The sequence below is a fragment of the Neoarius graeffei genome, chromosome 17 (assembly GCF_027579695.1).
Source record: "Neoarius graeffei isolate fNeoGra1 chromosome 17, fNeoGra1.pri, whole genome shotgun sequence".
Taxonomy (NCBI): Eukaryota; Metazoa; Chordata; class Actinopteri; order Siluriformes; family Ariidae; genus Neoarius; species Neoarius graeffei.
In genome coordinates, this window is record NC_083585.1 from 46,146,831 (window position 1) to 46,159,805 (window position 12,975).

Sequence of the window (12,975 nt, forward strand, 5' to 3'; positions counted from 1 at the left end):
AAAATCTGATGATGTTTTAGGTCATATTATGCAGAAATATAGAAAATTCTAAAGGGTTAACAAACTTTCAAGTACCACTGTACTTTAAACAGGGATGGAGTAACTATTGTTCAACACAGGTGTTAGTTACTTTTTGAACATTACTTGTAATGGATTATTGTTTAGGGCGGCACGGTGGTGTAATGGTTAGCACTGTCACCTCACAGCAAGAAGGTTCTGGGTTTGAGCCCAGTGGCTGGCGAGGGCCTTTCTGTGTGGAGTTTGCATGTTCTCCCCGTGTTTGCGTGGGTTTCCTCTGGGTTCTCCGGTTTCCCCCACAGTCCAAAGACATGCAGGTTAGGATTATTAGTGGCTCTAAATTGACCGTAGGTGTGAATGTGAGTGTGAATGGTTGTGTGTCTCTGTGTCAGCCCTGTGATGACCTGGCGACTTGTCCCGGATGTACCCCGCCTCTCGCCCATTGTCAGCTGGGATAGGCTCCAGCTTGCCTGCGACCCTGTAGGACAGGATAAGCAGCTACAGATGATGGATGGATGGATTATTGTTTATCTTTATTAACTAATGTAAAGTTTATCTAATGCAGCAAATAATATTTCTTAATGCTAAGTGTAACCCATGGTTTATATCTATTAGAGAAATTGACCCAACTGTGTAGGTTCATGGTGGAAATGTGATGTCTAGTATTAATCCTCTTTTACAGCATAGAACCAACTTCACCTGTATCGAGCTGTGTGTCAATGAAAAGTAACTGTTCAATGGACCGTCCAATAAAGTTTCAGGAAGAATCAAGCATTCCCAGGTAAGATGAGATGTTCCATAGCCTACACTGATTTGCGTGTAATCTGCATCGTCTCTGAATGAATCCTATCTTGCATACAGCACCTAGATCAAGTAAAACTTCAAGTTGTTCTAGAAGAGACTGACTTGAATCCATTTTGATGAAATTTGAACATACTGAACTGATTGCTATACTTTTATATGTCTTCCTTGTTAGCCATCTTATCCCCATAGCTGTACTAAGCATACAGTATCTCGGTCAAGAATGAGTCTACTTTTGGAAAAAAAAAATCCTCTGATTTATAGGCATTTCCGTAATCAACCAGCCATTGATCATCTTCCTCCTGGAACAATGTTTAAATGATTAAAACATTAAGCCATTACAGAATTCTGAGGTGTTGCTTTGATGATGGTGCAGAAGTGCTCTCAGACAAGTCAGTCCAAAATCTCCCATAAGTGTTCAAATGGTTGCGATCTTGTGATTAGTTTGACATAGGTGTTACCTCATTCAGCAAATTATATTAACATTTAGTGTAACCCACTGTTCATGTTTATTAGAGAAATGGAGCTAATTGTGTACTTTCATGATGGAAATATCAAGTCTATGTCAGGATTTCAGGCGACAGACGGATGTAAAAGCAACAGAGGGTTTATTAAAGACAAAGTTGGCAGACAAATTCAAATTGTAATGTGAAGGCAGAGTCAACAAACAGTCAATGGTCAGTCCAAACTGCTCAGTGATTAAGCTGTGATCAGGAAAAGGTCTGAGTGATATTCAGTATTCCGGAGACTGAGAGCGGTGTGGTTGTTGTAGTCCGTGGCGGCCTTTTTGACAGCACCAACTGTGTAGGTTCATGGTGTAAATGTGATGTCTCATATTAATCCTCTTTTACAGTGTAGAACCAACTTCACCCGTATCGAGCTGCATGTCAATGAAAAGTAACTATTCAATGGACCCTCCACTGAAGTTTCAGGAAGAATCAAGCATTCCCAGGTAAGACGAAGAGATGTTCCATAAGGGTTATTTTCAGAGCCTACACTGATGTCCATTCGTAGAATATGATCAAGTGTCGCGTGACATTTTTGTTCCTGATCGGCCTACAGCAGAGAATATCTCTGACTACAGCACTGGGCTCGTTTCAGTGAACCCACAGCCTGTGTGTGTTTTTTGCATGAACACTAGTGGTGTTACACTTGGTTTAAAAAAAATAATCATTTATAAATAATCCTCTTTAAAATGTTTAAGTGCAGATAAGATGATGATGATGCCCAAATATGAAAACTTGTATTCATTTTCCTTTTACATTTGGAGAAAAAAGTAGGTGGGGTAAACTCTGCTAGCCCATTTATACGTGCTAGCAGATAAGTGCTTATACGCACTTCTAAAAGGTTTGACTAGCAGTGTAAAGTGTATTGCAAGTGCATAATGTTCACATTGCTTATTTCCTTTTAAGCTTATCAGTTCTCATGAAGGACAGTTCAGGAGTAATCAGAGGAAGAACACAGAGAACATAGGAGTGGAACATACAGTGGTGCTTGGAAGTTTGCGAACCCTTTAGAATTTTCTATATTTCTGCAAAATATGATCTAAAACATCAATATTTTCACACAAGTCCTAAAAGTAGATAAAGAGAACCCAGTTAAACAAATGAGGCAAAAATATTATACATGGTCATTTATTTATTGGCGGCACGGTGGTGTAGTGGTTCGCGCTGTCGCCTCACAGCAAGAAGGTCCTGGATTCGAGCCCCAGGGCCGGCAAGGGCCTTTCTGTGTGGAGTTTGCATGTTCTCCCCGTGTCCGCGTGGGTTTCCTCCGGGTGCTCCGGTTTCCCCCACAGTCCAAAGACATGCAGGTTAGGTTAACTGGTGACTCTAAATTGACCGTAGGTGTGAATGTGAGTGTGAATGGTTGTCTGTGTCTATGTGTCAGCCCTGTGATGACCTGGCGACTTGTCCAGGGTGTAGCCCGCCTTTCGCCCGTAGTCAGCTGGGATAGGCTCCAGCTTGCCTGCGACCCTGTAGCAGGATAAAGCGGCTAGAGATAATGAGATGAGATGAGAATGAGATTTATTTATTGAGGAAAGTGATCCAATATTACAAATCTGTGAGTGGTAAAAGTATGTGGACTTTTGCTTTCAGTATCTGGTGTGACCCCCTTGTGCAACAATAACTGCAACTAAACGTTTCCGGTAACTGTTGATCAGTCCTGCACACCGGCTTGGAGGAATTTTAGCCCATTCCTCTGTACAGAACAGCTTCAACTCTGGGATGTTGGTGGGTTTCCTCACATGAAATGCTCGCTTCCGGTCCTTCCACAACATTTTGATTGGATTAAGTTGGCCATTCCAAAACATTCACTTTATTCTTCTTTAACCATTCTTTGGTAGAACGACTTGTGTGATTTGGGTCGTTGTCTTGCTGCATGACCCACCTTGTCTTGAGATTCAGTTCATGGACAGATGTCCTGACATTTTCCTTTAGAATTCGCTGGTATAATTCAGAATTCATTGTTCCATCAATGATGGCAAGCTGTCCTGGCCCAGATGCAGCAAAACAGGCCCAAACCATGATACTAGCACCACCATGTTTCACAGATAGGATAAGGTTCTTATGCTGGGATGCAGTGTTTTTCCTTTCTCCAAACATAATGCTTCTCATTTCAACCAAAAAGTTCTATTTTGGTCTCATCCATCCACAAAACATTTTTCCAGTAGCCTTCTGGCTTGTCCACATGATCTTCAGCAAACTGCAGACGAGCAGCAACGTTCTTTTTGGAGAGCAGTGGCTTTCTCCTTGCAACCCTGCCATGCGCACCATTGTTGTTCAGTGTTCTCCTGATGGTGGACTTATGAACATTTAACATTAGCCAATGTGAGAGAGGCCTTCAGTTGCTTCGAAGTTACCCTGGGGACCTTTGTGATCTTGCCGACTATTACACGCCTTGCTCTTGGAGTGATCTTTGTTGGTCGACCACTCTTGGGGAGGGTAACAATGGTCTTGAATTTCCTTCATTTGTCCACAATCTGTCTAACTCTGGACTGGTGGAGTCCAAACTCTTTCGAGATGGGTTTGTAACCTTTTCCAGCCTAATGAGCATCAACAACGCTTTTTCTGAGGTCCTCAGAAATCTCCTTTGTTCGTGCCATGATACACTTCCACAAACATGTGTTGTGAAGATCAGACTTTGATAGATCCCTGTTCTTTCAATAAAACAGGGTGCCCACTCACACCTGATTGTCATCCCATTGATTGAAAACAACTGACTCTAATTTCACCTTCAAACGAACTGCTAATCCTACAACAGATATGTAGTATTGGATCATTTTCCTCAATAAATAAATGACAAGTATAATATTTTTGCCTCATTTGTTTAACTGGGTTCTCTTTATCTACTTTTAGGACTTGTGTGAAAATCTGATGATGTGTTAGGTCATATTTACGCAGAAATATAGAAAACTTTCAAGCACCACTGTATTTTAAAACAGGGATGGAGTAACCATTGTTCAACACAGGTGTTAGTTACTTTTTTTTAACATTACAAGTAATGTATTATTGTTTATCTTTATTAACTAATATAAAGTTTATCTAATGCAGCAAATATTTCTTCATGCTAAGTGTAACCCATGGTTCATATCTATTAGAGAAACTGAGCCAACTGTGTAGGTTCATGGTGGAAATGTGATGTCTAGTATTAATCCTCTTTTACAGTGGAGAACCAACTTCACCTGTATTGAGCTGTGTGTCAATGAAAAGTAACTATTCAATGGACCCTCCAATGAAGTTTCAGGAAGAATCAAGCATTCCCAGGTAAGATGAGGAGACGTTCCATGAGGGTTATTTTCATAGCCTACACTGATTTGCATGTAATCTGCATTGTGTCTGAATGAATCCTGTCTTACATACAGCACCTAGTTCAAGTAAAACTTCAAGTTGTTCTAGAAGAGACTGACTTGAATCCATTTTGATGAAATTTAAACATACTGAACTGATTGCTGTAATTGTATATGTCTTCCTAGTTAGCCATCTTATCCCCATAGCTGTACAAAACATACAATACCTAGCTCGAGAATGAACCTACTTTTGGAAAAAAAAATCCTCTGATTTATAGGCATTTCCGTAATCAACCAGCCATTGATCATCTTCCTCCTGGCACAATGTTTAAATGATTAAAACATTAAGCCATTACAGAATCCCCCCCCAACATTGAGGGAATAGCTTTCTTTAAAAAAAAATGGTGTGATATCAAGTTGTTACAGGCAGTACAGTATCCATGTTCCTGCTGAGACATGCATGTCCCTGGCATAAATAAAGTTTTAAAAGCTGCGAAGTATTGCTGATATTCCCAAATATCTACTGACAGTACTTTTATTTTTAAATGATATTTACTTATTGATGCAGTGAAGTAATGTCTGTCTGTCTGTCTATCTATCTATTGAGAGGAGATGGATAGATAGATGGATAGATATGAGACTAATTATAAATGTAGCTATTCATTTTTTTTTCTTTATTTTTTTTTCCCCCAAGTACAAATACAAACACACAGGGTACTGATATGTGGTATATGTCTAAGGCACAACAGGAAAAAATAATTCTAAAATTGAAATACCTAAGGCCCTGTGATGACCTGGCGACTTGTCCAGGGTGTACCCTGCCTTTCGCCCGTAGTCAGCTGGGATAGGCTCCAGCTTGCCTGCGACCCTGTAGAAGGATAAAGCGGCTAGAGATAATGAGATGAGATGAGATGAGACATTGTTTTATGAAAACAACAACACACAGAACCCCCACCCACCCACCCATACATATAGTGTGCATGACATATGCTATGTCTGTGGACATTTACCATATAAAAGAAAGAAAGAAGGGCGGCACGGTGGTGTAGTGGTTAGCGCTGTCGCCTCACAGCAAGACTGTTTCTACTACTGTTGTTGACCTGGCCTTATCTGATCATTTTTGTGTTTTCTCTGATGTTTCTATGTCTCCTCACATTCAGAACAGCTCAATGACTATGGGTAGGAGAGTCATAAACGACAACACGTGTTCTCTTTGAGCAAGCTCTCTCTCGGATCTCAACCAAAATGTCAGACTCTGTAGATGATTTACTGGAAATTTTTAATATAAGTATGACCCAAATTATGGATGATATTGCTCCATTCAAAATCAAAAGAGTCAATGATAAGCAGAAAGCACCATGGAAGCAATACCCAGCTGTTAAACTGTTAAAGAGAGAATGTAGAAAGACTGAAAGAAAATGGCACAAAACTAAACTTCACATCCATTATCAAATCCATAAAGAGATGCTTTGTAAATATAATTATGAAATTCGTAAAGCATGACAGTCTTTCTATTGAAAATAGAAAAGACAGTCTTTCTACTATTGAAAATAGCACACGGGCATTGTTCATATTCCTGTTGATGATGTTGGTTCTCCAACATCATCAACAGGAATATGAACAATGCCCGTGTGCTATTTTCAATAGTAGAGAAGCTAACAAATCCCCCACCACAATTAGCACCTGAACTTCTCTCAGTTAATAAATGCAATGAGTTTGCATCCTTCTTTAAAGGTAAAATTGATAAAATATGACATAATATTGCTCATAATATATCTCAGTTGCAAATAATTGAAAAACTGCAATCACCAGTGACACAGACAGATAACTTCAACACAATGTCAGAATTTTGTTTAATTGATTGAGACTCTTGAAAAAACTGTACAAAATCTCAGTTCCTCAACATCTGAATTGGACATTCTGCCCACCAACTTTTTTAAGTCTGTTCTACATCTTATAATTACAGATGTGCTTCAAATCATAAATACATCCTTAGAGACTGGCATTGTTCCTGTGTCCTTGAAAAAAGCCGTTGTAAAGCCCCTACTTAAAAAGAATAATCTGGATGCTTCAGTATTAAATAACTACAGGCCAATATCAAATCTACCATTCATCGGGAAAATCCTTGAAAAAATTGTCTTCAATCAATTAACTGCCTTCTTGATATCAAACAGCTGTTTTTATAACTTTCAATCAGGATTTCGTGCCAATCATAGCACTGAAACAGCGCTGATTAAAGTTATAAATGACATACGTCTTAATACTGATGCAGGCAAAACATCGGTCCTGGTATTACTGGACCTCAGTGCAGCTTTTGATACTGTTGATCAGAACATACTGCTATATCGACTTGAACATTGGGTTGGGTTGACTGGTAAAGTTATCAAATGGTTAAAATCATACTTAAAAGATAGAAGCTTCTTTGTTACCATGGGAAATTGTACAACCCTGATTCCAAAAAAGTTGGGACAAAGTACAAATTGTAAATAAAAATGGAATGCAATGATGTGGAAGTTTCAAAATTCCATATTTTATTCAGAATAGAACATAGATGACATATCAAATGTTTAAACTGAGAAAATGTATCATTTAAAGAGAAAAATTAGGTGATTTTAAATTTCATGACAACAACACATCTCAAAAAAGTTGGGACAAGGCCATGTTTACCACTGTGAGACATCCCCTTTTCTCTTTACAACAGTCTGTAAACGTCTGGGGACTGAGGAGACAAGTTGCTCAAGTTTAGGGATAGGAATGTTAACCCATTCTTGTCTAATGTAGGATTCTAGTTGCTCAACTGTCTTCAGTCTTTTTTGTCGTATCTTCCATTTTATGATGCACCAAATGTTTTCTATGGGTGAAAGATCTGGACTGCAGGCTGGCCAGTTCAGTACCCGGACCCTTCTTCTACACAGCCATGATGCTGTAATTGATGCAGTATGTGGTTTGGCATTGTCATGTTGGAAAATGCAAGGTCTTCCCTGAAAGAGATGTCGTCTGGATGGGAGCATATGTTGCTCTAGAACCTGGATATACCGAATTGATGGTGTCTTTCCAGATGTGTAAGCTGCCCATGCCACACGCGCTAATGCAACCCCATACCATCAGAGATGCAGGCTTCTGAACTGAGCACTGATAACAACTTGGGTCGTCCTTCTCCTCTTTAGTCCGAATGACACAGTGTCCCTGATTTCCATAAAGAACTTCAAATTTTGATTCGTCTGACCACAGAACAGTTTTCCACTTTGCCACAGTCCATTTTAAATGAGCCTTGGCCCAGAGAAGACGTCTGCGCTTCTGGATCATGTTTAGATACGGCTTCTTTGAACTATAGAGTTTTAGCTGGCAACGGCGGATGGCACGGTGAATTGTGTTCACAGATAATGTTCTCTGGAAATATTCCTGAGCCCATTTTGTGATTTCCAATACAGAAGCATGCCTGTATGTGATGCAGTGCCGTCTAAGGGGCCGAAGATCATGGGCACCCAGTATGGTTTTTCGGCCTTGACCCTTACGCACAGAGATTCTTCCAGATTCTCTGAATCTTTTGATGATATTATGCACTGTAGATGATGATATGTTCAAACTCTGTGCAATTTTACACTGTCAAACTCCTTTCTGATATTGCTTCACTATTTGTCGGCGCAGAATTAGGGGGATTGGTGATCCTCTTCTCATCTTTACTTCTGAGAGCCGCTGCCACTCCAAGATGCTCTTTGTATACCCAGTCATGTTAATGACCTATTGCCAATTGACCTAATGAGTTGCAATTTGGTCCTCCAGCTGTTCCTTTTTTGTACCTTTAATGTTTCCAGCCTCTTATTGCCCCGTCCCAACTTTTTTGAGATGTGTTGCTGTCATGAAATTTCAAATGAGCCAATATTTGGCATGAAATTTCAAAATGTCTCACTTTCGACATTTGATATGTTGTCTATGTTCTATTGTGAATACAATATCAGTTTTTGAGATTTGTAAATTATTGCATTCCGTTTTTATTTACAATTTGTACTTTGTCCCAACTTTTTTGGAATCGGGGTTGTATATGTAAATACTTAATTTATTTTAATTTATCTAGAAGTTTTCTCTATTCCTTTTCTCTGTTTATCTGTAATGATGCTGCTGGAATCTTAATTTCCCTGAGGGAACCCTGCCAAAGGGATCAATAAAGTTTTATCTAATCTAATCTGTGAGTGGCAAAATTATGTGAACCTCTAGGTTAATTTGAAGGTGAAATTAGAGTCAGGTGTTTTCAATCAATGGGATGACAATCAGGTGTGAGTGGGCACCCTGTTTTATTGAAAGAACAGGGATCTATCAAAGTCTGATCTTCACAACACGTTTGTGGAAGTGTATCATGGCACGAACAAAGGAGATTTCTGAGGACCTCAGAAAAAGTGTTGTTGATGCTCATCAGGCTGGAAAAGGTTACAAACCATCTCTAAAGAGTTTGGACTCCACCAAGCCACAGTTGGACAGATTGTGTACAAATGGAGGAAATTCAAGACCATTGTTACCCTCCCCAGGAGTGGTTGACCAACAAAGATCACTCCAAGAGCAAGGCGTGTAATAGTCGGCAAGGTCACAAAGGACCCCAGGGTAACTTCTAAGCAACTGAAGGCCTCTCTCACATTGGCTAATGTTAATGTTCATGAGGCCACCATCAGGAAAACACTGAACAACAATGGTGTGCATGACAGGGTTGCAAGGAGAAAGCCACTGCTCTCCAAAAAGAACATTGCTGCTTGTCTGCAGTTTGCTGAAGATCACATGGACAAGCCAGAAGGCTATTGGAAAAATGTTTTGTGGACGGATGAGACCAAAATAGAACTTTTTGATTTAAATGAAAAGCGTTATGTTCGGAGAAAGGAAAACACTGCATTCCAGCATAAGAACCTTATCCCATCTGTGAAACATGGTGGTGGTGGTAGTATCATGGTTTGGGCCTGTTTTGCTGCATCTAGGCCAGGACAGCTTGGCATCATTGATGGAACAATGAATTCTGAATTATACCAGCGAATTCTAAAGGAAAATGTCAGGACATCTGTCCATGAACTGAATCTCAAGACAAGGTGGGTCATGCAGCAAGACAACGACCCTAAGCACACAAGTCGCTCTACCAAAGAATGGTTAAAGAAGAATAAAGTGAATGTTTTGGAATGGCCAAGTCAAAGTCCTGACCTTAATCCAATCGAAATGTTGTGGAAGGACCGGAAGCGAGCAGTTCATGTGAGGAAACCCACCAACATCCCAGAGTTGAAGCTGTTCTGTACGGAGGAACGGGCTAAAATTCCTTCAAGCCGGTGTGCAGGACTGATCAACAGTTACCGGAAATGTTTAGTTGCAGTTATTGCTGCACAAGGGGGTCACACCAGATACTGAAAGCAAAGGTTCACATACTTTTACCACTCACAGATTTGTAATATTGGATCACTTTCCTCAATAAATAAATGACCAAGTATAATATTTTTGCCTCATTTGTTTAACTGGGTTCTCTTTATCTACTTTTAGGACTTGTGTGAAAATCTGATGATGTTTTAGGTCATATTATGCAGAAATATGGAAAATTCTAAAGGGTTAACAAACTTTCAAGTACCACTGTACTTTAAACAGGGATGGAGTAACTATTGTTCAACACAGGTGTTAGTTACTTTTTGAACATTACTTGTAATGGATTATTGTTTAGGGCGGCACGGTGGTGTAATGGTTAGCACTGTCGCCTCACAGCAAGAAGGTTCTGGGTTTGAGCCCAGCGGCTTGTGAGGGCCTTTCTGTGTGGAGTTTGCATGTTCTCCCCGTGTTTGCATGGGTTTCCTCTGGGTTCTCTGGTTTCCCCCACAGTCCAAAGACATGCAGGTTAGGATTATTAGTGGCTCTAAATTGACCGTAGGTGTGAATGTGAGTGTGAATGGTTGTGTGTCTCTGTGTCAGCCCTGTGATGACCTGGCGACTTGTCCCCGGTGTGCCCCGCCTCTCGCCCATTGTCAGCTGGGATAGGCTCCAGCTTGCCTGTGACCCTGTAGGACAGGATAAGCAGCTACAGATGATGGATGGATGGATTATTGTTTATCTTTATTAACTAATGTAAAGTTTATCTCATCTCATTCTCATTATCTCTAGCCGCTTTATCCTTCTACAGGGTCGCAGGCAAGCTGGAGCCTATCCCAGCTGACTACGGGTGAAAGGCGGGGTACACCCTGGACAAGTCGCCAGGTCATCACAGGGCTGACACATAGACACAGACAACCATTCACACTCACATTCACACCTATGGTCAATTTAGAGTCACCAGTTAACCTAACCTGCATGTCTTTGGACTGTGGGGGAAACCGGAGCACCCGGAGGAAACCCACGCGGACACGGGGAGAACATGCAAACTCCACACAGAAAGGCCCTCGCCGGCCCCGGGGCTCGAACCCAGGACCTTCTTGCTGTGAGGCGACAGCGCTAACCACTACACCACCGTGCCGCCCGGTAAAGTTTATCTAATGCAGCAAATAATATTTCTTAATGCTAAGTGTAACCCATGGTTTATATCTATTAGAGAAATTGACCCAACCGTGTAGGTTCATGGTGGAAATGTGATGTCTAGTATTAATCCTCTTTTACAGCATAGAACCAACTTCACCTGTATCGAGCTGTGTGTCAATGAAAAGTAACTGTTCAATGGACCGTCCAATAAAGTTTCAGGAAGAATCAAGCATTCCCAGGTAAGATGAGATGTTCCATAGCCTACACTGATTTGCGTGTAATCTGCATCGTCTCTGAATGAATCCTATCTTGCATACAGCACCTAGATCAAGTAAAACTTCAAGTTGTTCTAGAAGAGACTGACTTGAATCCATTTTGATGAAATTTGAACATACTCAACTGATTGCTATACTTTTATATGTCTTCCTTGTTAGCCATCTTATCCCCATAGCTGTACTAAGCATACAGTATCTCGGTCAAGAATGAGTCTACTTTTGGAAAAAAAAAATCCTCTGATTTATAGGCATTTCCGTAATCAACCAGCCATTGATCATCTTCCTCCTGGAACAATGTTTAAATGATTAAAACATTAAGCCATTACAGAATTCTGAGGTGTTGCTTTGATGATGGTGCTGGAGTGCTCTCAGACAAGTCAGTCCAAAATCTCCCATAAGTGTTCAAATGGTTGCGATCTTGTGATTAGTTTGACATAGGTGTTACCTCATTCAGCAAATTATATTAACATTTAGTGTAACCCACTGTTCATGTTTATTAGAGAAATGGATCTAATTGTGTAAAACAAAACAAAAAACACAAACCCTGCATTCTACAGAGAAATGTAACTACAGTGGTTTGTCTGTTGTCTATTTAGTTAGTGTGTACCCAGCTCTAGTCTGTCACAGAGGGAAGGTTCAAATTGTCTATGTAATTCGAAAGACATCCCCAAGTTTCATAGAACCTGCGGGTAGAGCCCTTTGATGGTGTGTCTTATTTTTTCTCTCTTCATAAAAGAAAGGATATCTTTAATCAGGGAACTGAATGAGGGGGCATTTGAAGACCTCTACCTCAGCAGAATTAAACGTCTTGCCGCAAGTGTGATAAATGCAACAAAGTCAGCCTTATATGAAGAGAGGGGTACTGTAGGAGGGAGAACACCAAACAAAGCAGTAAAAGGAGAGGGAGAAATTGTCAGTTCCAAGACATCTGATAGGATATCAAAGACCTTGGACCAGTATTCATATAGATTTGGACAAAACCGGAGTGTATGTGCCAAGGATGCAGGTAATGAGTGACACCGCTCACGTGTGGGGTCAATATCTGGGAAAAACGGGCTTAATTTGACCTTAGTCCAGTGAATACGGTGGACAATCTTGCACTGAATCAAACCATGTTTAGCGCATATTGATGAGGAATGTACTCGGTGTAAGATTGAGTCCCATAGTTCGTCTGAGATCTCATCCCCTAGGTCCTCCTCCCATTGAGTTTTAATTGAGTTGAGACTTCCTGGTCGTAAGGTATACATACTATTATAAATATAAAAGATATCATTCCTCTAATATTTGGGAGGGGCATAAAGAGGGAGTCAGTAGGGCTGGCAGGTGGTGCGTTAGAAAAATGGGGATATAAGGATCTAACAAGGCTACGTATCTGTAAGTATGTAAAGAACTGCGGTTTGGCCAAAGAATATTTCTCAGACAGTTGTTGGAATGGTGCAAATAAGCCATCTATATATGTCATTAATTGTCCTGGTACTCAACTTAGACCATACCGACCATGCTCCGTCAATCAGGGAGGGTGGATAAACAGGGTTTGTAGTAAGAGGAGAAAGGGTGGAAAGAGTTTTTAGGTTGAAATGTTTTCTCAACTGGTTCCATATTCTCAATGATGTTTTAACGCAT

General features: G+C 40.5%; 1 protein-coding gene across 4 annotated transcripts in view; it reads left to right on the forward strand.

The window, feature by feature from the left end:
* The window catches only part of LOC132901727 (NLR family CARD domain-containing protein 3-like), a 74,928-nt gene that overhangs the window by 26,384 nt on the left and 35,569 nt on the right, over positions 1–12,975 (forward strand). For 3 of the 4 annotated variants that reach the window (XM_060944304.1, XM_060944305.1, XM_060897669.1), the window contains 4 exons: positions 701–799; positions 1,673–1,771; positions 4,488–4,586; positions 11,218–11,316. In XM_060944304.1, coding sequence (XP_060800287.1) covers positions 701–799; positions 1,673–1,771; positions 4,488–4,586; positions 11,218–11,316 — 396 coding nt within the window. The remainder of the gene's footprint in view (positions 1–700; positions 800–1,672; positions 1,772–4,487; positions 4,587–11,217; positions 11,317–12,975) is intronic. The other variant, XM_060897668.1, reaches the window with a different exon arrangement.